Below are 26172 nucleotides of genomic sequence, written 5' to 3' on the forward strand. Positions count from 1 at the left end.
AATCAAGAATTTATTTTTGTAATTTTTTTATTTCAGCAATCGAGCAGCTTCATATTGGTTCCCCAATAAAGAACATTTCAAAGAATTAATGAGCTTACCTTCCATGGAAACTCTTCATCCAACTAAATGGGATTTTCCTTCTCATATAAAATATCAGATGTTACCTCCAAAAACAATCAAGAATATGAAAGTTAACTTTGGTCCCCAACATCCAGCAGCTCATGGTGTACTAAGACTTGTGTTAGAATTAGATGGTGAAGTAGTTTTGAATGCAGATCCGCACATAGGACTTCTCCACAGAGGCACTGAAAAATTAATAGAATATAAAACGTACATTCAAGCATTACCTTATTTTGACCGTCTGGATTATGTATCTATGATGTGCAATGAACAAGGTTTTTCTCTTGCAGTGGAAAAGCTCCTGAACATTGAAGTTCCTGTGCGTGCCAAGTATATACGAAGTATGTTCAAATAATTGTTCCCTAAAACTGTTTCTAAATTACGTTTAAGATATACAATATGTTTGAATTTGATTGTATTCTGGAGTGTAGAAAGTATTTTAATTATTTATCTTATAGTTTTGTTCATTTATCCACTTTATAGCGCTAGGAGGCCTCCTAGCGATCTATAATTGAACACGTATTCGTTATCAGAGCGCTCGGAGGCCACCGAGCTGTCTGTATTCACTGCGCAAGTGTATTGGCGCCATATGATGCCAGAATAGCGCGAACTTGCCTAACGATGTGGGGCTTAATGCATTGTAAGCCACTAAAAACACGATTACTGACCAATTATTATAATTGACGTAAAAACAATGAGATTCTCAATAACTAAGATTGATCTAGTTACACAGTGTAAAGTGCAGAAGCAAAGAATAATAACGTCCATGTTAACGAAGTAAATGAGACGACACCGAATCTGGTAACATAACCTTTGTTTTGTAGTATCGAAGCAGAACGAACTGAGCTGGCCCGTAAAGTGACGGGAGTACGACGTTACTGACCGTAAATATAGTCTTCACTGGCTTTGTTTTATGATATTTCACTCAAATATAGAACTATCAAGTTTAATTTCTTTTCAATAAACAAATTGTAAAGCTTTCGGTCATGGTAATTATGGTTATCACTATGTCTAACTGTAACCCAAAAACTCAACAATATATGCTGTCGGAGAGCTTACTCTGTCAGCTTCTAAAATTCATTACCTAATGTAATTTCTGCAAGAAAATGAATAAAAAAATTTTGTACAACGATTATAATTTATACATTAATAGACTGATTACCTAAAATATCAACAGTTATAGGAAAAAAAAACTTCGGCTAATATGGGACATGAACTCAAGCCCTCCGTTTATGAGGCAAGCATCTTGCCGCTTGGCCAGAGTGGATGAGATACTAGTTCGACAATTTACGTCTATATAAAGTGTAAGTACCGTGGGTTATTGTTTTTCTTATTTACAACTGAATCATACAATTATTAATAGTTATAATTTTTCCCAATCTTCATTCTGATAGTTAATCAACTAGATATTATTCAGGAACATTATTTTCTTCACAACCAATATTTTCTCTCTTAAAGTTGCTCTTGAGAGGGTTTTATATCCAAGTAAGGCATAAGTTTTTAATAATTATTATAGATGTTTATTTAAATATAATAATAAAGAAAAACTAGAATATAAAACAGGGGGACTTGATGAGTTGTGAATAAAGTATTTTAAAAAAACCCAAATAGCTTGCGTGTATATTATCTTTTTTTTTAAAAACACACCTAAAAGTTAGAAATCCTTAAAGCTATTCATGTTATTCCAACTTTTCAAACTTATTTTACTCCTTGATGAATTTCAGATATAGTAATTACTGTAAATTTTTGGTACAATACATGTGTAATGAGTTAGGTGCAATTGTTTATACGAAACTGTAGGTTTTCACTCGTTTTTTGCGTTTTCGGTGGTCAACTATCAGAATTAAGATTGAGAAAAACTATATTTGTTAATAATTGTATGATTTAGTTGTTAATAAGAACAATAATAACACCCAGTACCTTCACTTTATATAGACTTAAATTGTCGGACTAGTATCTCATCCACTCTGGCCAAGCGGTAAGATGCTTGCCTGATAAACTGGATGCTATAGTTCGTGTCCCATATAAGCCGAATTTTTTTTTTTTTTTTCCTATAACTGTTGATATTTTAGGTAATTATTCTATTAATGTATACGTTATAATATACTTGTATCGATGCACAAAAATTTTTTATTTATTTTTCTTTCAGAAATCTCACCTGAGATCTCAGATGAGAATTCATGAGATATAAGATGAGATCTCGAGAGAGATTTTTCAGGAGGGTTCACCGTATAACTGTTCATTCATAAACACTATACGGAAATATACCTATAGGGAATATGCCTGTACCACGTGACATGACGATATATATATATGACAATTAGAAGAAAAGTAGTACAGGCCTTACGGGAGAAATTAAGTTTTTTTTTTTTCGTGGTGGAGAAGGTGGTAAATACAAAAAGTTTCTGGAGTACATATTTTTATTATTGTAAGAGTTAGGTTCTTATTTTTTTTATATGATGAAATCGTTGATCAAGGCCGAAAACACCTTTTCAAAAGTACAAAGTACAGTTTAACCTAACGATAAGCTGCTTGTTTACATCTAAGTAGGCGCAACAGCGACAGTAGCAGAAACGAGTAGCTCAATGTAGGGTTAACTCTATTTCGTACTTTTAAAATGCTGTTTACGGCCTTAATAAACAATTTCATCGTATGAAAAAAGTATTAACCTAACTCTACTAATGTTTAACATATGTGATCCAATAACTCTTTGTATTCAACACCCTTTTCACCATGAAAACCAATAAAAACTTAATTTCTTCCATAAGGCCTGTACTACTTTTCCTCTAATTGTCATACATATATAGCCATGTCACATAGTGCAAGCATATTTCCAATCGGCTCCTTGCTCAAAGACACCAGTGCTAGCTTGTGGCAAATAGTGCGTCCGCGTTTTAACGAGAATACACAGAAAAGCATCGTTGCCTAAAGTCAATAATTTTTTTCATTATTATGAAGATCCTTTCTAGTAGCCCAATCATCTCAATTAGAATCCTTAACTTCTTAACTTTATGATGATATTTTTTTCAGCATGAGATTTTGCTACATAAGTAAGAGTGACACATGTTCCTTTGTATTTTGTACATGTGAGCTATATTGCATGCGTTAATACTACTAAGTGTTCTCAACTTATTAAAGCAAATCTATATTAATGAAAAAAATTATTGACCTTAGGGTACCATGCGTCTCCGTGTATTCTCGTAACCACGCGGACTTACCATTCAGCCATAAGTTAGCACTGGTGTCTTTGTGCACGGAGCCTATATAGTATTATGACCTAGCTCATAGTCATAGACTATAAAGATGTAGATGACACTCTCCGTCCTCTTTATGGTTCTAAGTAGTGAGTACGTCACCTGGTTAGGCACTAAAGTGCCAGGTTGATCGAATTCACCGAAGTTGGTCCCTGGGTGCCTGAGTCTTTGGTAAATTTGATGAAAAGAGTTCCAACAGGACGTCCTTGAAAGCTTCCCTGGAGATGTATGGATATCTTGAACACATTTAAGAACGCGATTACTTAATTCAACTACTCTAATTGATTGCAAAACAATTACAGATTGAATATTCGCCGCAGGTTGTGGAAGAGAGAGAGCCAAAATAAAGCGTCGCAAGCTCCAGCTTAAGCAAAATCTCAATTCCAACTCTCTACTGCAGAAAATCCAAACTCCTTCTATAGCCTGCGGGTTGTGAAAATAGTCACGTAGGCCACTTGTTTGTTCTAATTTGTCCTTGAATTGCCCTGAGCAAAGTCGCGAAAATTTCTTCAAAGGTATGCGTGACCGTAAACTCAAAGCCAAGCTTGTTTTGGTTTGGGGTGAGTCATGCCAGTAGTCACGTAGGTCACTTTGTTTACTTAAAGGCCCTTCATTTTGAAGGCCAACCTTGTTGATGCCTAAAACAGAAGAGGATCGATTCCCAAATTCCCGGAAACCTTTTGTATAGCTAGGAATAATATTTCTTTATTGTTATAAATGTTTGATCCTAATTGTTATAGTTTAGTTGCTATTAACCGAATTTTTATCATTTAAATGGCTAAATTTGCCGCGCCAGGCCGAGAAAACGGCAGTGTTGTCTATATTAGAATGAGTATAAGGATGAACTCCTCACAACAATAGTCTACAACAGCTCGGAAGCTGCGCAGGCCTCCGAGCTCTCTGAAAAAGAACGCTCCCAGGTAGATAAATGAACAAACCTTATGTATGACACTATTTTCAATACGTTTTTAGGCAGAATCCTTAGATTTTTAAGTAAATTGTATATTTTAAAGTAAAAATTTACTAGTACAATTCAATATAATGAACTACAACGTACAACTTTTCTTACAGATACATTTAAAACTATTGTAGTTTATGTTCCTGTCAATTTCAAAAAAGTATTATGATTTTTAACTTTGCTTTTTGATGTGTGTATTGTATTACATGTTAAAGAAAAGCGTGAAGTATCTTTATTATCTTAATCTTTAATTCCCTAGATATTTTAATTCTTGTCAAAAGGCATTCTGGGCTTTTTCGTGGATGCTAGATTTAAGTGTCTATAGTGTATAATGTCTGAGTTACGTGACACAAACAAGAGCTGTTGCTTACCAATAGTGCTGTTTTGAAAGTATTCCTAAAAATACTGAAAGTCACTCCACTTCTCCAGACAGCTTTAAGCGTTTCGTTTTAGATGCTGAACACATTCATCTTCCAGAAATAGACGCTTAACGTCCTATCAATAATTTTTTTTGTGTCGTGACTATTATCAATAGCTTGGGCTGGCATAACATTAGTATCGCTTCCAAAAGGTATGATTAGTCACATACTATTTCCTTTACCTTTAGATTTAATAATTAAGGATAAGGCTTCTATCACTCCAAGAAAGCCTTAGAAATAGTAGACAGGAATTTGCGTGATTAATGCAATACAAACTATTTCAGCTAAAATAATAACCGAAAAAAACTGGGAGTTTTCAATTCAGATAATTTATCATCGTGACCTCTTTTATATTATACAGAAGGCATTATCCTATAGTTTTATCATTCGCTGTAATCAATTGATAGCAAGGACAAAGCTTTAATAGTATATTAGAAAAACTCTACTTATTGTCGGATAATTGTATGTAGCCTTATTACGATGAAATACAGTCAAGGATGTTAAGGGAGTTGGGTCCCTCCCGCGGGGAGGTAAAGAGGAGCACGTGTATGTTCATAAGGCACCGTGCTAAAGTCTGCTGTACTAACCTAGCCTAAAAACATCCGCCCTTTCGATTACGGAAAATGCATTTGTGTTCGACTCACCAGTACTCGTTAATATTTAAATAAAATGCTTCAAAAAAATTACAGAATATTCTTCAAGGTATCTCGTTTCTTATAGTATTAATCAAATAGCCTAAATACTTTTTCTATGAGAGATTAAAGATAAGGAGTAAACGGTATAGTAAATCTGATTGTTCACTTAAGAGTGAACATTGTGAGAGAAAGCTGTTGGGATCAGTGTAGTTAACGCGTTCTAATGTAGGCGCGAGGAGATGGGAGACTGGAGTAGTGGGAGCACACGCACTTGGTCGTTGACTCGGGTAATTAGTACAATACCCGCAGGTGTGGGTGCTTCCTCTCCCTCTCCGGCCTCGAGCGCCGAGTATCTTTGCTGGCGAGCTCGCGTGTTCGGCTGAGCTCCTCCTACTAGCACGCGGACCTTTCAAGTATTAAGTTGCTCCCGCGTAGTCGACCTTGATATTTAAAGTTGCTGCAGCATTTCTATGGCTAAACTTACAACCATTGTGACAGGATCAGGGCAGCCTTCTCATCGTCGCTAACTTGTCGCCTAAGGTATAGCGCACGTCTTCTCTGAGTAGAGGTGATTTTGTTAACGAATTAAAAGGTTAACCGGATCAGCCTGATTCTTGGAGGCCAGCTCGTTCGACTAGCTTCATCGTCGTCTCGAGCTGAGCCTTTTTAAAGTCTTACTTGCTTACGATTAAGTCCAAGGCCTTCTCCAACGACTCGCTACATCGTCGTCTCGAGCTTCGTCCTTTATACCACGTACTGAGATTCGTGTTCCTTCGTAGCGAACTCTTGGTCAAATTACACTTTGTACATTATTTTGTTAAATACAAATTACCATTACGTAATAGTCGATTTTGGTTGTTAATCTCTTGTCAATCCCATGTAAAGAAAGAAAGGAGATTTCTCGGAACTGGAGCATTATTATCCAGGGAGAAAAATTTAAATGTTCATTTAAATTTTCGAGCATTAAAAAACATTTCTGCTCATTTTGTGACCTTCGTATCTTCAGGTCACGAAAGTGGAAAAGGTTTAAAAACAAAAATAAACACTGATCTTCTTTTAATAAAAGTGCTCTAAATTTGCGAAATTAGAGGTTTTAATGATATATCATCAAAGTATAAAGTCTCATTAAGGCCTATACCAAGTTTGAGATCATAATTTTCTGTAGAACGGCTTCTAGAAGTAATTTTGTGGAAAGCTATCGCGCCACATAAAAAGTCGAGCTGACAGCAAACAGTGTACTCAGTGCGTCCTTGTCTGCCACGTGAATGAAGCATACAATCAGGAAACAAATTTGTTTACGTTTGTGCAAATATCTCCATAACTGCAGACGCCATTTTATTGAAACTTTGCACGTATACGAATGAAGTTGTCATAAATAACATATCAGTTTTTCAAAACATTCTCATCGCTGTGTCAAGAGTAATAGGTATTTTTTTACAACTTTTTTGATAACTTACATTTGAGCCCATGTTAAAGACGACGAAAAAGGGACACTTCATGAATTTTTTTCTCAAAATCTGTAGACGCGATTGTGCTCAAATTTAGTGACTACATGCACACAATGTTTCTTTACAACATATGTTTTTTTAAAAATATTTTCATCGTTAAGTGAATTGCAACTCAACTCCCTTAACTTTGAGTCATCTTCGGACAAATCAACACCTATTTATTCCATTTAGCAAGAAAAGCCAAAAGTGTTGCAAATAGAAGTATGTAATTAAAGCTAGCTCTTACGTTACAACACTCAAAACTTTTTAGGATAAGATTATAATAATTTTTTTTTATAAATTATAAAGCAGTAGATGTTAAAAAATACTATTACTTTTATAAAGCAAAGAGTGTTTAAGAAAAGCTTTGTGGTATACCCTGTGAAACAGTAGAGCTACGATTGTACAAAAGCAGACGCAATAGAATCTCTCTCCTATACTGTATCATGTTATAATATACATTTTAACTCCACAGTTACACCTCTGTTGAAGTCCTACACGGAGGAGAAAATCATGGAGCAAACGCAAAGTGGCGATGGAAGTGCCCCCCTTTTTTGAACCTATGTGATTGGCTCATGACGTGTGTTCTTTCAACGCATGTAAGCTATAGCTCACAAGTATAAGCGCTAATCACGGAACAAACGCATACAGGCTCTGGCTTTTTTTCCATCGTGCTTATGCGTTTTCGGGAGAGAGGGGATACCGTCCTATAGTCACCTAATGTGCGTAGCTGACAAGAAGCGTATACGTACCTACACTGACTGCTGTAGGACGGTATCCCCTCTCTCCCGAAAACGCATAAGCACGATGGAAAAAAAGCAAGAGCCTTTATGCGTTTGCTCCATGCTTAGCGCTTATACTTGTGAGATATAGCTTACATGCGTTGAAAGCACACACGTCATAAGCCAATCACATAAGTTCAAAAAAGGGGGGGCACTTCCATCGCCGCTTTGTGTTTGCTTTATAATTTTCTCCTCCGTGATAGATGCATGGCCCATATCTTCGCAATAAAACACTGCTGCAATTGTTTTAACTACTAACAATCGTTGACAATACGTAATGTCGGTCTTAATATAATAGTCATTCCCATTGCAGAGAAAATTCAAAATAATTATCTATACCACATTATTTCTTTATCGGCTTCTCTTATTTGACCAATGTTGTAAATAAGCGCAATATTAATATTTGTAAAAGCTACTTCAAATTAGGATAAAAATCGTCAAGTTTTGTTACACGGTTCCCAAGATACCATTCGTTTTGCTGCGCATTTTAATTTTAAGTTTATTGTTAACTGCTCGCTCTAAATTTCCAAAACATGGATGTGAGAAGTGAGCTTGGTCTATTCCGGCAGCGCGCCACGCTTCTGAATCCGTCAGTCAGAGTGCAAAACTAACATTTTTTGCGATCTAATGTGAAGCTACCTTTACTACTGTAATATAAACGGCACTTTAGTCCGTTGTACAGTAAGTATAGATATGGAGAAGCGCATTTAAAAAATGGCCCTATGTAAGCCATCAACTTTTGGTAACTAAAAATATTTCTTGTTAAATAGTAATTAAATAACTTGATGAGTTTAAACGCCAACCTCAGTAGGGCACCATAGCAAAAAAACTGGCAAAGATAGTCAAAATCATTTTATTGCGATTTAGGGAAAAACTAGGCAGCTTACAAATAAAATGTCATAAAATAAAAATGTTTAGTAAAAATATGAATTAAATGTGTTTTTTTGAGCTCTGATCAGTTCAGTAGTTTTTTTTTAGTAAATTTCAAAAAACCGGCTTTTTGAGACATCATTTCGAAATTCTATAACTTAGGTTTCACATAACATGAAGACTTGAAACTTTGACACAATGTGTCTTTTGTAATTCTCAATAGGCATACCAAACTTCAGCAAAATGTTAAACTTTTGGAGAAACTTTGAAAAAATGAATAAAGGTCCTCCCGAAAAGTGTCCATAAACAAGTTTTGGAGCTACGCACGCCAATTGTTCAAACGTGCTTTGTTAATCGAGAATTGCTGTACGATATTCTGTGATGCCGTACCATAACGCTCAGTAAAAGTTTGAAAAAAATTAATTCTAAACAAGGTAGCTTCCACGGTCCGATGGAATAAGGGGGGAGGTCACCGAGCTCAAAATGCAGCCGTAGGGGAAATCCTAAAAAAAAATTTCTGAAATTCTTTTCAAATTTTTTTTAGGTTTTAAAGCGCAAAAGGCAATGATAATAATGATATAATCAAATATTTACATACAATTGAGCATATATGTCACATTTATACAAATAACAGCTTCAGTTGGATATTATATATGAAATTCACCATTTTAAGAAGTTTGAAATAAATTGGGATAAATGAAAAATAATTAGTAAAGACAATTTTTTGTTGATAAGACATCTAGTAAAAGTGTGTAATATTATGTAAAAGTATATGAAAGTTACTTTTTACAAATGCAATTTCATCTTGATCTAACGCAATTTATTAGTTATTTGAGAAGTCTGTTTTACTACTGGCATTTAGGGGCTTCAGTTTTATCGTTAAAACAGTTTTCAATCTCCACAGAATTTCGTGTACCAAAAGCCATCCGGTTGACACAGTGATGTCGTATATGTTTATCATGGCTCCGAATATAAGAGTAAACACGCTTCGATTGGATGTTTCACAGATGTAGTTACTAGTACAGGAGTGGCATAGACAAAAAAGCACGTTTTTTTGGGTGAAAAAGTTCCGCAAATAGTTTGACACATTCATGCTCCGAAAACGAAATGATAATATCAGACACTCTTAAAAACTATCGTGTTGCTGCAAAAAAGGTTGCAAGAGTAATGTGTGCAGTTGTAAGAAGCATGAATTAACTTGAACTTACTTATGCTCAATTTGCCACGGAAAAACGTGCAACACCGTGAAAGTTGTTAAAATAATATTGGATCCGAGCATCAACCTGGAGGGGATTAAACTACATGCGCCAGCGCCCATGGTGTCGATTGAGTGAAACCTGAGGGAAGCCCGTGGCATCAAATCCACGTAGTCTGTGTATATCTCTAAATATCTAAAAAAGTAAGCACTGTATGATTCTACATAAGGTATGAAAGTTGTAGTAAATTTAATTATTAATGAGGGCCTTTTTATCTCATATGAAACAATACTCGCGATCTATCATTGCAGCCGCTCAAAGTGTCATAAACTGATCTGTTAGTTGCGTCATTGCGTTTGCTGCATCATGTATATGTAGCAACACTGAAAGCAAAATATGGAACATACGCATACAGTTCACATACATTATGCATGTGCTATATAGGTACATCATATGATTTCGCAGGCCCTCTATACTTTCAACGGCTGTAATATAAAAATGCCTGCTTTGATTCACATAGGATAAAAAGCACATAGTAACAATTAAATTTACTACAACTTTAACGCTTCATGTACCATCCTACACTGCTTAGTTTTTTAGATAAATAAAAATATTTACAGAGTCAGTGGGTTTGATGCCACTGGCTTCTGCCTAGGTTTCCAAATCTCGCCATGGGCTGGGGCGCCACGTGTCATTCTCGGTCTCAATTGGACCACGATTGTGTGCGCTTACGGTACAATTTTTAATACATTTTAGACGAGCTTGGTATGCAAGAGATACTAGATAAAGAGGATAAAGGATAAACACGACTATAATGTGGGAAAATAAACTAAACATGAAAAAGAACAAAAAAAAAGAAGTCAAAGAAAAAAAAAAATTTTTTTAATGCATAAGTTCGTGATAATGACGACACTATAACATCCAAAACTACTGAAATAAATACATCATTAAACTCTATACGATGTTTTTATAATGATTTAAAAACATTTTGTATTTACAATGTATTGCATCTGTTTTGATCAAATTAATTTTTGGAATTAACTAATTTTAAAAAATAATTTCTAATTATTGCTGTTATTTGTATGCATGGGACACATCTGTACGATTGTATGTGAATGTATTATTATCATTGCATTTTTCGCTTCAAATAAAAAAAAAGAAATAAAAAAAAAATTCAGTGAAAATTTTGCGGGATTTCCCCTACTGCAGCATTTTGAGCTCAGTGACCCCTCCCGCTTCCATCAGACCATGGAAGCTTCCTTGTTTGAAATTAATTTTTTTCAAACTTTTGCTGAGCGTAATAGTACGGCAATGCAGGATATTGTAGAGCAACTCTCGATTAACAAAAGCACGTGTGAACAATTTGCGTACGTAGCCCAAAAACTTGTTAATAGACATTTTTCGGAAGAAACTTTTTTCATTTTTTTAAAGTTTCTCGAAAAGTTTAAGAATTTGCTGAAGTTTGGTATGCCTATTGAAAATTTTAAAAAGAGATTTTTTGAAATTTATTAAAAAAGTACTGAACTGATAGGAGCTACAAAAAACTCATTTGATTCATATTATTATTGTACATTATTATTTTATGACAGTTTATTTGTAAGCTGCATAGTTTTTCCCTAAATCACGATAAAGTGATTTTGACTTTTTTTACTTTAGATGCGTGTGTGGCCGCTTCATGAAGGCTTACGCCTTAATTTTTTGGCTTTCGTATTATCTATTGCCCTCAGGGTATGCATAAATATATGTATATATTTATAAATATAAAAGTGATCGATTATACTCCCCCATTGCGAGGGCTACGAGCAAAACTTACGCTTACAACACAAATTTCATATGAAAAACAATCAAGACAAGTTTTAACGACTAGCTTTGACTAATAGAGATTAAACCTAGTTTTAACAGCAATCAATGAATACAAACAATTATGCAATTATTACAAAATCTCCTTTTTTTTCTTTCCTTCTAATTTTTTATATTCGCTTTCTGTCGGTAATAAACATCAAGTTTTTAGGTTGCGTTTATACAAAACATGTTTTGTCTTGACGGTCACCACTCAAACTACTCCGTCTTCTCTTGGATGCAGCTCCACCACTCGACCCAGACTCCACTAAGGCATTGGCAAATTTCTATCTATCAGAATAACGATGGCATCCTTTTTAATATTATCAAAGGCCTTTGACAATTTTTGTCTCGTTTGGTAATAAATAGACCAACGATTCCACAGTTCTTGCTTGACCTTGTCCAAGACCTCCTAGCGGGAAAGTCTGTTATCTGAAATAAAGAGATAATCTTTCGTGGCTATCGAAGTAAGAGCCTGCTGGAAAAAAAAATGCCCCAGGGTGAGCCCAGTTTGATCATTTGGATCGGTCGAGATAAAAAATAAGGGATGAGAGTTCATCATGACTCTGAAGTTTGCAACGTTGCATGCAACGAAAATAAAAAAAGTTCATAATAACCTCGATTTCCGCTGCCAACGTAACTAACTCCTCAAAAGTATACAAAACGTTGCTCAAGGCTCTTTCCATGTAAAATTTACAAGATTTTACAGCTGATTCCCGGCAAAAGTGTTTTTTTTAGAGCGCTTCGCTATAAATACAATTTTTGAATTAATCCAATTGCATCAAAACGTATTTCAAACACTTATTGTTCGCTCCGACGAAGTTACTACCGTTATCGGATTAGAGCTCAGAAGGAGTTCCGTGGCGACTCCTAAATCGTTTCAATGCGCCTAAAAAACGAATCCGTGCTTAAATCACCCACCATTTCAATATGCACGGCTTTGGTTGCTATACAAACAAAGATACAGCCATACGTTTTGATTCTTAACCGATTTCTTAATTTTCTCTCTTTTGCGATAGGCCCAAAGAAATCTTACCCCGTCGCCTCAAAGGGACGCGTTAAAGCGACTCGCACGCTTGGCTGATCCCCCATGAGGTAATTAAATGAAACAGGTTTTAATTTCACGCATCTCACGCATCCACGTATTATTTTCCGTATTAGTCTCTTGGCATCCATGATCCAATACTTTTGGCCTAAGTGATATAAAGTTAATAATATGCCGGTATGAAAAAAAACGCTTGTAGCATCCGTGAAGCACAAGTGGATGCCTTTGCTCGTAGGGAATGTCAGCTCGCCTCAAACGCCCACCCACACGCATTGATACTTCATCGTCCATGAAGGGATTGAGCGCTCCAATTTTTGGGCTGTGTGGCTCGCTTTTTTATCCGCTAATCGATCAAGCTTTTCTGAAGAGTATGCGCGCTAGACTAGACGGATCAAGCGATGCTCCGCTACTCCAACCTCCTAAACTGATATTTGCGAAATAATAATAAACTCTGACGCTTCCGCATTGAAAACTCGACTTTTAATTTATTCTGACCACAAATATACTCAAAATATCTTTTATTTATGGTTACTTATTTTACCAAGCGATCATACGACGAAGTGGATTCTGATAGCTTTTGTAAAAAATCGTGATAAACAACGTGCGCTTTCAAACAGAACATTCGTCTTAATCCTAAAGTTTCACTCCTATTAAAAACGCTTGACTCTGGCCAACGCTCTCTAGACTCGCACAACCAACGCGGGCCCTCCCACCATAAAGAATTTTGCATATACTAAAAGGGCGATTGCCCTCCGGACAATGCATCGGCTGGGTTGTCCTCGAAGCGCGCATTTCTCTATTCAATGCCCTCGTTAAGTTTTTGGACCATGGCGACGCGATTGGACTCGAAGGTTTTAAGTCTGATCACAAGGTCATCTTGTCTGGACGGAAAATTATAGCGGATCTGATTCCGTCGTATAATTTAGCTAACAATAGAGCCCCGCACAATTCTAATCTGGGAATGGTCTGCTCTTTTAGCGGCGATACGCGTCCCTTAGCGCACAAGAGTCTTACTCACACTTTTCCCTTCTTATCGACCGATCGAGTATATACACACGCGCCGTTGCCATTTTTACTAGCATTCAAAAAACCATGAACTTGCACATCAGTCAGAAATGTAAAGCGCTTGAAACCGATTTATTCCAATCAATTTTTTCTACCCAGCAACGCCTAATGAAATCCTTACCGTTCAAGGTGACGGGCTCGACAAACCCAATGATTTCACTGATAAAATGAGCCGACGCATCTGTGTCCAATAGCGCCCAGTACGCTATATATTTTCCCGTTCAATCTTTAGGCCGTACGTGCGCGGTCAGTAAGGGGCCAACGGTTAGCGGGGAAATCATTTGATCGCGCTCGCCCGACACTAGTCATTTTTTACCAGTCGCTTTTTCTCCCTTTTCGGTGAGCAAACCTTTTTTTTCCTTAGCTCCGCGATAGTGGTGTTAAAAACTTTTTTCATGCAGCAGCACAGTATGGAAGCGTGAGAATTTTTTGCATTTGTTGTACGCTAGAAGAGCCTGCTCGGCTATTATTATTTTTGTTTTTCTCGGCGCGTTTTTCCTCTTCGGTGTTTGACAGACAACAAGCTGCTTAGGCAATAAACTTGTAAAGCTCGTCCAGTGTGGGATCGCGATTTAAGGACAAAGTCTTTTCCCAATCATCTCGCATGGTTGGCGGTAAATCATGCTCTAAAAATTGAATTATGCACGGCTCCTTGGGATCCACACCGATGGTCTTCAGCATGCTGATGTGCTATTTTATTTCGTCAGTAAGACGAGTCAAGCCTTTGCACGACATGTCCGTAACTTTCTCGATAAAAATCATGCCATCGAGGTGCTTATTTCTCAACATGCGCTTATGTTAATACGTATCTTTTAACATTTTCCACGCGGTCTGATAATGCTTCTTGGAGAGCTTGATGAGAGAAATTTTCTTAAGCGCATCCCCCGTTAAGCAGGATTGAAGATGCATAAACTTCTGTAGATCATTGATATCGGCTTCATCAACCAACGCCTCGAACGCATTTTTGAGAGTAAGCCAGTTAAGTCCACTTCGAATTTGGACAAATCCGTGGTAAGCAATTTCACGCCGCAAGGCTTTTCGTGAATAACGGTATGGCTCATAGTCGCGTTAATATCGAGATCGAGATGATAGTTTGGATACTTGCCCGTCAAAGCGTAATAACGCTCCTGCATTTCGCGGTAATCATCATGCACTTTGTCCTCTTTCTCGACGAGTATACAAAGCTCGTCGTGTACCTCTTGGTACGCCAAAAACAATTCTTTCAATCTTTTAATACGGGCTTGGGCGGCTCCGGGATCAGCTGCACGTGGGGGATCCTCGTCTTCGCCTGCGAGGAGGTCCTCGATATACGCTATTTTTCTTTTCAATGAGACCCACTTATACACAAGTTTATATAGCAAACTCAAAGAAGGCCGGCCAAATACGCTGTGGAACAAGAGAGAGACCGAGGAGAGTGACGGGCAGCGACCAGTTTTGAATGTAAACAAGAGCAAACAAGCACGTCGCACACGCGCACTCACCAGCCCAGGCCGAGGGGCAAGCGCACCGCTCTCTCCCTCGTTCCCCTCTCCTACACGGAGAGTAAAATCATGAAACAAACGCAAGACGGTGATGGAAACGCCCCCCTACTTTTGACCCTATGCTTTGAACTCGTAGCGTTGATACCTTGATAGCATACGACGGGTGCGTTCGCGACATGGTTAGGAGGTATAGGAATCGCGCAAGTTGTCTGATGCGACATCTATATGTGATGCATGGCTCGAACATAAGTAAGTAATGGCTTTTAAGCATACTACGTATCGATGGAGCAAACGCGTAAGGACACTGGCGTTTTTTCCATCGTGCTCTTGCGTTTTAGGGATCAGGTCCAGACGACTTTCGTGTATATGTATTATATATATGCACATTAAACATGTCAGAATATAATACAAACCACGTGAGGTATACTGGTAGGATGATACAGTAGTAAAAATGTAGTATTTATTAATACTATCACTTTTATGTTGTTATCTTTATTAGACATTCCAAAATTTTCTACATTTTCTAAACTAGTAATAAAATATTTATTGTATCAAAATAACGATGGATTATTAATATCAAAAAGTTATTTTTGCAGTTTATTACACATATTATTTTCCATTTTATATGTCATACTTAGTTGACAAGAACAATGTATTATTTTTCGAAATTTTTTAACATAGCGCAGTTTTTATAATTTTCTTACATTTATGATTAAATATGGTTCGGTTTTATTTGGACTTACGCTATATGCATAGTAATGATTATTGAAGTAGTTAACGTGCAATTCTTTGGCTTGGAAATAAACATCGTCACCATAGCAAAAAATGTTATAAATTAAACCAAATCGTGGACTGTCTTTCGATGTGTCAAATATAAATACATCTTCAATTTCAAATGTTTTTCCAAGAATTGAAACATTCTTTGAAATTTGAACGATTATTCCTAACGGAAGGTTGGGTAAAAGATGTTTTAACATAAAGTACGCATTGTCTACCTGAACTGAGCCCAATTATACATCAGAAATATTATCGGTTACAGAAACGGTTATGCCACACAAAATTGACTGATGTCTTATAGCAACTGTTATAGGTAAATTAATGTTAGAGGTGTGTACCAACAGCTGTTTCTTTCAATTTTTTATTTTTTTGTTCAAATTTTTCAGCGGAAAAATGTTTTGGGAGCCCATTTAATAACATTACTCGGCAATAATGTAGAAGAATATGCATCTTTGGTTTTAATTTTTTTTTAAATTTAAAATATAATGTGTTATGCTCTGTAACAATATCTTTAAAATCTATTATTTCAGCTTTCATCATAATTAGTGACGTTAGTACTCCTATTATCTTTCTTAGACTTGAATATAATTTCCAGTGCTCATTATCAATAGGAACTCAATCACCAATCATTAATCCAAGATAACGACTAAGGCATAGCATTTCATTTGCAGATTGTATAATTTTTAATTTCTCTTTTCCCTTTCTGCTTTTAAGAAAAGCTAGTGGCTTAGGCTTGTTTTTTATTTCAACTTTGTTGTAATCAAAAGTTGCTTTTCGCTGATTTATTTCTTTTAATGATATGATTTTACTCTGGATTAAACCTTCGACGATCTTACTTGTGGTATAACTCGCCACTCCTTCACACACATCGTACATCAAATCCACTGTAACGTTCCCCACAATATTAAATTTATTTATGCGATCAAACACACAGATCTCTTTCATTCCAATACTTTCTAAATTATTTGTTTCAATCGTTTCTTTGTACGATTCTAACGTTCTTACACAGTTTTCATTTTCTACTATCCTTTACATTCATTGCTTGGAGCAATGCACATTCGACAGTACAACTTAGCCGAGAAGCTACCAGAAAAGCCACACATCGTATTCAATCCTAAATTATCGTCAAGAATAAGGACACATTTTAAAATAAATTTTCAATTCTTTACCATTCATGATTATATTTATTAAAAAAGATTATATTTATATTTTGAGATAAATGGCTTAGTTCATCGATCAAATGTCGAAAAGTTGCTTGATTACCAAATTGCTTCAAGTGTTAAGCGTAAAAAACACTTGCAACAAAAACGTTTCTTAGTTTGCACTCCAATGAGGAGCTAAACATGCAAGTGACGCGTACACCCCACACAATTTTTAATAACCGGCTCGACTTCCCAAAGGATTTCTGCATTCAAACTATTAGATATTTCAACTTTTTCTTGAGATCAATCGTGTATACTTGCTCAATAATTAAATACATTTGGTTTTCGAACAATGCTTTGAAACTATACCGCAATGGAACATATGCAGCATAAATCGTCTTTAATTCAATTTTCACTTCATCATTTATCTGAGAACGTGTACTGATTTTTTTCCTATCTTTACTTGTACAGGGGGAAAGTAAATTTTTTTTCGATCAGCCTTAAATATTCGGATGAGTAGTTCTTAAACATGTTTACAATTATCAAGAATAAATCGAACGTTCTGATATTCCTTGGCATCTTTCAATGGTTTTACTTCACTCTGTATCTGTTGCTCAACGAGTGGAATCAATAATGTATTATAAAAATTATTTAAAAAATTAATTATGTTGTCCATAGCTTTTCTGGATATGTACGGGTTGCTATACAGATTCAAGGAGAAATTAAAAATTTCTTTTTGTATATCATTACTGCTAATGTTACCCGCCACTGTTGGATCCATTGTTGCGATTTCCTCTGGTTCTTCGTACACTTGAACTACATAACAAAAAAAAAAAAAAACGTGTCAAAATAATGCATTATAACCATGGTTATTTAATCATACAAATGTAACATTTTATTTAAAAATAATATGTGAAACAGTTTAAGTGTAGCCAAATGCAGGTGTGGATCTGTTGTGTATTATATCTATAATACTGTCGCAATAAACGAAGCCGCTATGACAAAAAAAATGAATAATATATTTTTAATTCGTACACTGAATGTGATACATTTTGTAACGTCTGTATTTACAATAATATCACAAAATGGTTTTTTGGCCTTAATACATTAAACTAGATTAATATTTGCAATAAATTATTAACTCTTGTATCATAAAAAAAGTAATTGGACAGATGATAAGAAAGATTAAATGTTATTGTGGAATCACTTCATAACGTAAAAAGTCTTCTCTTATTTTTGTTACTGCGCTTCCTCCATTGGCTCCAACACACTTGTACACTTCGCATTCAAGTATAGACCATAGATGATTTGTTATTAGAGAAAATTTGTTGCCGAAAATTTTACTTATTTTATAAGTAATATCAAAGGCATCGAAAGGGGACAGTACTTGGTAAATTTGTGTATTTATCACAATGAACACACTTCTTATTGCACTTAGAGATTCCCCGTTAATGACAATATGAGGATAGTTAAACACTAAATGGTGTTAAGTGTACATACTTTTAATTTGCTCACATATTTCCAATAACTTTTCCCTTACTTTATCACAGTCCTAAAAATGTAAAAGAAAAAAAAATAAACAATTAAGAAGTAAGGAATCTCAAGTTAAACGATGATTAATTTGACAGATGGATGAAAATTATTCTTGTACACACGTTAAAAAATTAAAATCATTTACTCGAGATTTATAATTGTTCACATCAATTTGAAACGTTAAACTCTCATGATTTAACAAGCCCGGTGCATGAGTGTACTTAGTTTACAAAATAAATACGTTAATGATGTTGCTGCAGTCTTTAAAAAAAAGAAATTTGAATTCTTATATTAAATTCATTAAAGTAAAGCTAAGGTACAGACTACGAATCTCGAAAGCTTTTAAATGAACGAGAAGTATAAAAAAAACACACATACCTCAAGGTGATGTACAAAAGCTTGAGAAATCAATGACTTTTCTGGACTCCAGTTTTTTCCAAATTTACTCTTGGACGTCAACTTATTGATTTTCGGGAATAGTAACGGCAAGATAAGAAGAGCTAACACATTAGGATTCTCTATAAAAACCAGATACCATTGTTATTAAAATAGGAAATGTAAATTTCATTAACTATATTACTTACCGTAAATAGCATTATTAAACTCATCTTTTAAAACCTCATTCTTTTCAGTTTTCCGAGTATATTTTAACAAAATTTTTTTTATTGCGGAATCCCGACGATCATGTGCTACTTTGATCATTAATTTGCTTATTAAACTTGAGGCCAGCGTTTTTGGAAGAAATCGTAGTTGCTGTGCTATAATTTATAGTCTTGTGTTAACTGGGAAAAAATTTTTGTGCCATGTATGAATTAAATCAAAACAAAAAAAAATACCATAAGACTCACCAAAGTATATCCTAATGGATATCGTAAGACAGGGAAAAAATCGAATATTTCATCTATTTCTTTATCTCTAAGGGATTCCAACTTTTCAGCGCGAGCTGTAGATGCCCAGAACTCTTTATAATTTTCATTAATAACGTCAATATTTTCTTTTAAATCTCTAATTGCTACAAGAAAGAAACAAGAAATCAACTTTAATATAGTATTAATATTAGGTTGAAAACAATATATATTTGATTATTTTACCGTTACCCGAGTGTTGCCTCTTCAGGCTTATTGTTTATAGATCCCCAGTTAATCTCATTCGATCCCTTAGTTCACAGTATTAATTTTGCAAAGAACCACTAGCGCATTTATTTTTTGTGGCTCGCGTGTAAATGGACTCCTTCAAAATTCTAGGAAATGCTAAATGTGCTTCCTCAGCTAACCAATTTAATCTTTCTGGGGTGATTCTATGGAAAACAGATGTGTACAAGTACAATGATACAGTAGATTCACATAATAAAAACAGTACATTACACGGCATCCGTTGCTCTTAAATAATGGAAAACTTTCTGAAAAAACTCGCTCTTGAAGATTTCGTGATTAATCACATAAAACGCTATGCATGAGGATTTAGCAAATTCTAATTTATTTTTTTGTTGCAGTGCACGACGATAATTAGCATCGTTTTCAAGAGAATAATTTTTGAACAAAAAAAGACCTCCAATGTTCGAAGAAATTATTTCTTGAACATAATTGTACGCAGGTAAAGAATCTGGAACAAAGTAAAAAATTATCTTAATAATTTTAAGATGTATAGAATAATATATTTCATTGTATTGTTAATAAAAAATTTTCTCGTGAATGTGTATTAGAAAAAAACAGCTTGTTCTCGTATAAGCTGTTATATTACTCTCAAAGTCTAAGGTACATTTAAGGTAATTACTCGATAAAAATTTAACGTAGCTACTAACCTGGAGTTTGATAACACTTGTTCATTCCATCAGTAGATGCTTTTTGCAGTGATGAGTTTGGATAATCAATCAAGATACCTGCAGGTGTTGAATCTGTTTGATTATTACCTATGTTACTTAACACTAACTCTTCAGCGTTGGCTCTTTTGACCACCGCATTATCTAGTGCTTCAGCTGCAGCTGTTAAAAGTGAAAAACCAAAGTTTAAAATGTTGAAACGGACATTTGCGCCTCCAAGTATTCAAACTTACATTCAACTAAAGAAGTAAATTTGATTGATCCAGAATTCAATGTTTCTTCGACTTGAACCAGTGGTTGAAAATTGATCGAGCGAACGCCAAGGCTTGAACTAGATGCTAAAAAATGATACACATGTTATGCAAAATGTGTTTCTTACACTGGTATATTTAATTTGATGGAACATTATTAATACACCAACAAACATTTATACTTGTGAGTACTTGCATATGAATTGTAAAAAAAATCTCAGAACTTAAGCCATTTGAATAAAAAAAAAACGGTAAATAATTTAAGGTATTAAACGGCTAACCCTGTTTATAATTGGATAGAATTTCCAAGCATCCTAGATGAGTTTGATTCTCACCAAGAACTTGAGACATGGTTATAGATTGAACGAAAACCGATAGGAGCATACAGAGACTTTTTAGTCATTTCTTTACTATTCTGCCTTACATATAAACTGAGAATGAATAATGAGGTGTTTGTTTACGTAATTCGTTATTGATAGTGAGAGGTTGAATTCGATTTCCACGCAGAACTTAGTTCAACATGATATACTTTAAGAAGTTATCTTCCAATAAATTGTAACTTGTACACTTACTTACTTGATAACGTAATCCAGAAAAACAGTCCTTTATTATAGATACGACGTAGTTAAATTACTTAAAATAAAGATGCTGTCGGCTGGTGCTGGATTAGCTGAATTATAAAAATGCACATGTATACAGTAATACCGTAAAAAGTCGTCTGTGCCTTGATCCCGAAAACGCAAGAGCACGATAGAAAAAACGCCAGTGTCCTTATGCGTTTACTCCGTCGATACGTAATACGCTTGAAAGCCATTCCTTACCTATGTTCGAGACATGCATCACATATAGATGTCGCATCAGACAACTTGCGCGATTCCGATACCTTCTAAAATGTTGTGAACGCACCCATCGCATGCTATCGAGGTATCAACGCTACGAGTTCAAAGCATAGGGTCAAAAGTAGGGGGGCGTTTCATGATTTTACTCTCCGTGTACACGCTCATACAGGTTCCTGCACGCCGAGCGAGTCCCCACGACTCCTTACCACACCGGTAATAAACTAAAATCAAATTTACGAGACAAAAATGGTCGCTAAGCCACTACTCACCTTTTTTGTAGACCACGAAGCACTGGAATCTGTAGCTGGGTCGAGTGACAACTGTTCAAGATGTAGCGTTGACGAAGCTACAGGCGATGACAGTTTGATGATCCTGGCCACGGCACCAAAATATTTTTTTAAAAAAGGCTCTTTCTCTGATTGAGTCTCTTGATTTGGCCCTTTCTAAATCGCAGGCTTAATAGAATAAAATTCTACGCTGAGTTTGGTTTTTCAAATATAAATAAAGTCACTCTATTTCCTATGCGAATAGAAATAGCTTTACGAAGATCAAATTAAGACACAAACAAGATGAATCTAACGTTAACAAAACAAAAGGATTAAAGCAAAAAATCAGCACACATACTTTACTTAGGCGATTTAAAACCAAGAATTATTTAACAACGTCCGGTTCTAAAATGAAAGGTTTAATGCCACAAGGGCTGGTCAAGGCAACGGTAAAATAGACCTGGAATGAACGGCCACCAAGAAATTCCGCCCCTTGGAATCTTTAAGGCCGGGCACGTGCACGTGTCTTTGCAAGAACTATGCTCAAGGATTTTTTTGCCGCGAGGATTATTACGCCTCAAGAAGTGCTGTGCAGATTGACTCGCTCCTCCCGTGCTAGTAGAGCGCTAACGTCGGGAGAGCGCTAAAACAATGCCTTACCCACAATGCGTGTGCAAGCGTGATATTTAAAAAACGCCTAGTTGCTTTGGATGCGTGTATGGCTGCCTCATCAACGCATACGCCTTCATTATTTGGCTTTCTTATTATCTACTGCACTCAGAGTACATACAAATATACATATATAAGTAATCGAATATTTATCGAAGACCTAGGCACCAAAGGACCGACTTCAGAGTATTCGATCAACCTGGAACTTTTGTACCTCACCAGGTGACGAGCCCACTATTCAGAGCTATATAGGAGACAAAGAGTGTCAATATATAACTGCGAGCCAGGTCATAACACCCTCATTAAGGTTTTTCTTTGCTTTTCTATATGCGGCAACAACCACCTTCGTGTCTTCACTGCTTCTGTATTGCTGTGAAAGATGGCGTAGGTGCTGTACATCTCCGCGCAGGTTTGCAATTTCCTTGATCCACCAGACGCACGAACGCCGACCCTGCCTGGTGGTAATTGTGGCCCCATACATGTTACACCAATCCTTAACACGTCTTAAAATACCGCTCACAGGAGCCTCGACCTCTGCTGCATTTGTGATCTTATTCAAATCAACAGGAGGAGATGTGCTCACCATGGCCTCCCGAAACGGGTCTCTATTAGTGGTAATTATCCTGCACCTACAAAAAAGACAGGAGCTTTTGGTGAAACCAACGTATTTCTAGTTGGGAGAATTATTTTGGATGAGGTTGAAATCGAATTGAACATCCTATCTCTAAAGAGGACATCGATAACCTGTAAGACTACACCTCCGAAACTTTTGGCGATGGTTTCGCAGCAAAAGAGTATTTGTTGTATATTTATTTAGAAGGAACAGGCCACGAACTCCAACTACAAATAAGATTGGAATCGTTCTATAATGTTATCATCATTAGCTCAGTGGTCCATACAGCCTTAATAAGGGGATACCCCATCAAATAATTATCGTTAAACAACCCCGTTAAACAAATGAGCGTTTGATCATTCAAGGTACCATGTTTATTTAACCTTGAATTCTGTTAACGGTTAATTAGCAACTATTTGACAACTGAAAACTCCAATTATAACAACTAAAGACTCAAAAATAGAGTACAAAAAGCTTAGTGAGTTAGATAATCTGATCCCAGAATTTGATAATGGGGACCTACCAATTTACATTTTGATAAGAAATGTCGAGCCCTCAAAAAATATGTGAAGTCTGAGGAAAAGGATTTCTTCATGCAAACTATTAAAGCTAAGGTTATTGTAGATGCCCGCAATCAAATCATCTACGAAAATTTTTAGATCTAAATCATTTCTTTACCGAACTTAAAAGGATCTTTTCGCCTCATCAGAGTCCAACTCAACTCCAGGCTAAGTTGTCTCGTATAGTTCAGGGGGTGCAAGAGAATGTATCAGAATATGGATTGAACTAACCAAGATCTTACAAACTTACATTAGTTTGATTTTTGAAGATTATCCCCCCGAATTAGTTTAGCTATTGAAGCAGGGAGCAGTACGCGCGACCATAAAGAGGTTCAAGTTGAGGTTGCGCAAAGGCATTTGATTCCAGATGCTTAGTCATGTAACTTTTAGTCTTGAATCTGTAATTAATGCAGCTAAAAATATTGAACATATAGAAAACTAGTCTTGGGAACTGCGTAAACCCGTGCCTGAATTAAATTGAAACAAACCATATGATAAGAGAGCTTACTACGTTAACAATAGAAATAATACTGACTATGGTAACAGAACTCATAGTTACGAGAGGGTAAAAACTAATCGCGACTGCTACAATTGTTAAAGATCCGGTTACTTCGCTCATGAGTGTTAGGAGAATTATTGAAATCCTTGTAATTTGTTTGAGCATAATTGTAACAATTGTAAATCACAAAGATATCTGGGGATAAAAGAGGAGATAGCGAGAATATAGACTCCGATCAAGTTCGTCGAATAAGCGTCGTGGCAAACCCAGTATCAACTCAATAGAACGCGCACAAAATCAAGCCATTATTGTTATCAGCCGAACGCAGAAATGAGAGTAGCCATTAATTTTAATACAGAGCCCAAAATTGAGACCTGATTTGCTGAATTTCCTTATCGATACGAGTTCTGAATTCAACCTAATTCAACGGAAAACATTTTGAGGGGAATGTCAAGGTGTTTTACGACTCTTTCTTTGGCTTATCAGGAATCAATCAAGGGCTTGTCAAAACCTTTGGATGAGTTAAATTAAATGTTAGTAATCCCAAGATTTTATCACACATTGTACCGGACGATTTCCCCATACCATACGATGGAATACAAGGCGTAGATTTCTTAGAAAAGCATAAAGCTATTATATCACCCTTAAACATGAAGTAGTTTTTGGGCCCTAGTTAATATGTTTGGCCACTTACCGTAATGATGTTCGACTTTCTGCTAGAAATAGAATTCTGTGCTAAGTTAAAATTCATAATTTCGATAATGCATATGGGTACCTGCCGAAATATTAGGCTGGTCAAGGATTTATGGGGGCGAATATCTTGTTAGGAACAAGGGGGGATTTGCACACTTTTATATGACTGACACTACATCTAACAAATATTAATTAATTTATACCCTTCATTAACTTACAATCATATTATAGCACAAGATTACCGGTGAGGACTGTCAAGCGTACCTTCGGAAATCAATTACAAATAGATCGAAAAACCAGAATATCTAAAATTTTACAATACATGTCTGGAGTTGTTTTACAAAACATGGGTTCAATAAGGATGAGCAAGATCATGTACATATTTCAGTTTGTGTCATCCTTTTCATATCAGTTTTATTTATCTAGGGATAAATTAAGTCGGACCGTTAACATTCAACATCAAACTTCTACTATTGATGACATATCCATTAATGTAATACAATATCGCAATCCTCTTCATTTGTGCGACAAGATTAAGTGGAAATTTGAATTATTAATAATATAATTAAAAAATCAAACTCTTGCTATAGTTCCTCCGTTTTGATGGTCCCAAAAAAGCCTGATTTGCAAGGAAAAAGATGCTGGAAGTTGGTTTCTGACTTTCTTGCACTAAATGAAAGGACAGTCACACCCGCATACACCTAACCTTATACAACTGAAATTTTAGATCAATTAAGCTAATGTAAATACTTGTGGAACCTTTGTTTGGCCTCCGGTTTCCACGAGGTGCTTATAGATCCAAGTGACACCTGAAAAATTGCTTTCTCTCTGCCCTTTTAACTTTTAATTTGACAGTTTTACAATTTTAACGCATGGCTATAGATCTCAAAGGAGCCCCCGTGACCTTCCTAGGGTTAATGGGTAATATCCTAAGCGGCCTCCAAGGCATTGAACTGTTGGTATATACACTGAAAAAAATTATGTCTGAGTAGCATAAAAGTGATAAAGCGGACGACGTTTCGTTCCACTATGGAAGCACCATGCGGCCGCTATGTTCTACTTGCTTGACTTTCTACTTATATATATAATTACGCAGCAGTTCGTGTGGCTCGTAAACAGTAAAAATTAATTACTAATATCTTCTTATGTGAACTAAATTTATGTATTACATTAGGAATGGTTGATTAATGTATTGTGCATTCCCTACAAATACTAAAGAAAAAAATAAAATAAAAATTATTAACTTATCTCCGTAACAAATAGCAATTTCAAGAAAAATTTATTCATGTTGGACAAGAGATTGTTAATATTTTTAAATGAGTACATTGACAGAGTGATCGTGAGTGTCAATTTATTCAAT

General features: G+C 35.7%; 1 protein-coding gene across 1 annotated transcript in view; it reads left to right on the forward strand.

The window, feature by feature from the left end:
* ND-49 (NADH dehydrogenase (ubiquinone) 49 kDa subunit) overlaps positions 1-26172 on the forward strand; it is a 93287-nt gene that overhangs the window by 563 nt on the left and 66552 nt on the right. Inside the window, exon 2 of the mRNA XM_014348791.2 lies at positions 37-461. Coding sequence (XP_014204277.2) covers positions 37-461 — 425 coding nt within the window. The remainder of the gene's footprint in view (positions 1-36; positions 462-26172) is intronic.

This window comes from Copidosoma floridanum, unplaced genomic scaffold (assembly GCF_036245765.1).
Source record: "Copidosoma floridanum isolate Cflo_tuat_1 unplaced genomic scaffold, Cflo_Japanese_pri ptg000020l, whole genome shotgun sequence".
Classification (NCBI taxonomy): domain Eukaryota; kingdom Metazoa; phylum Arthropoda; class Insecta; order Hymenoptera; family Encyrtidae; genus Copidosoma; species Copidosoma floridanum.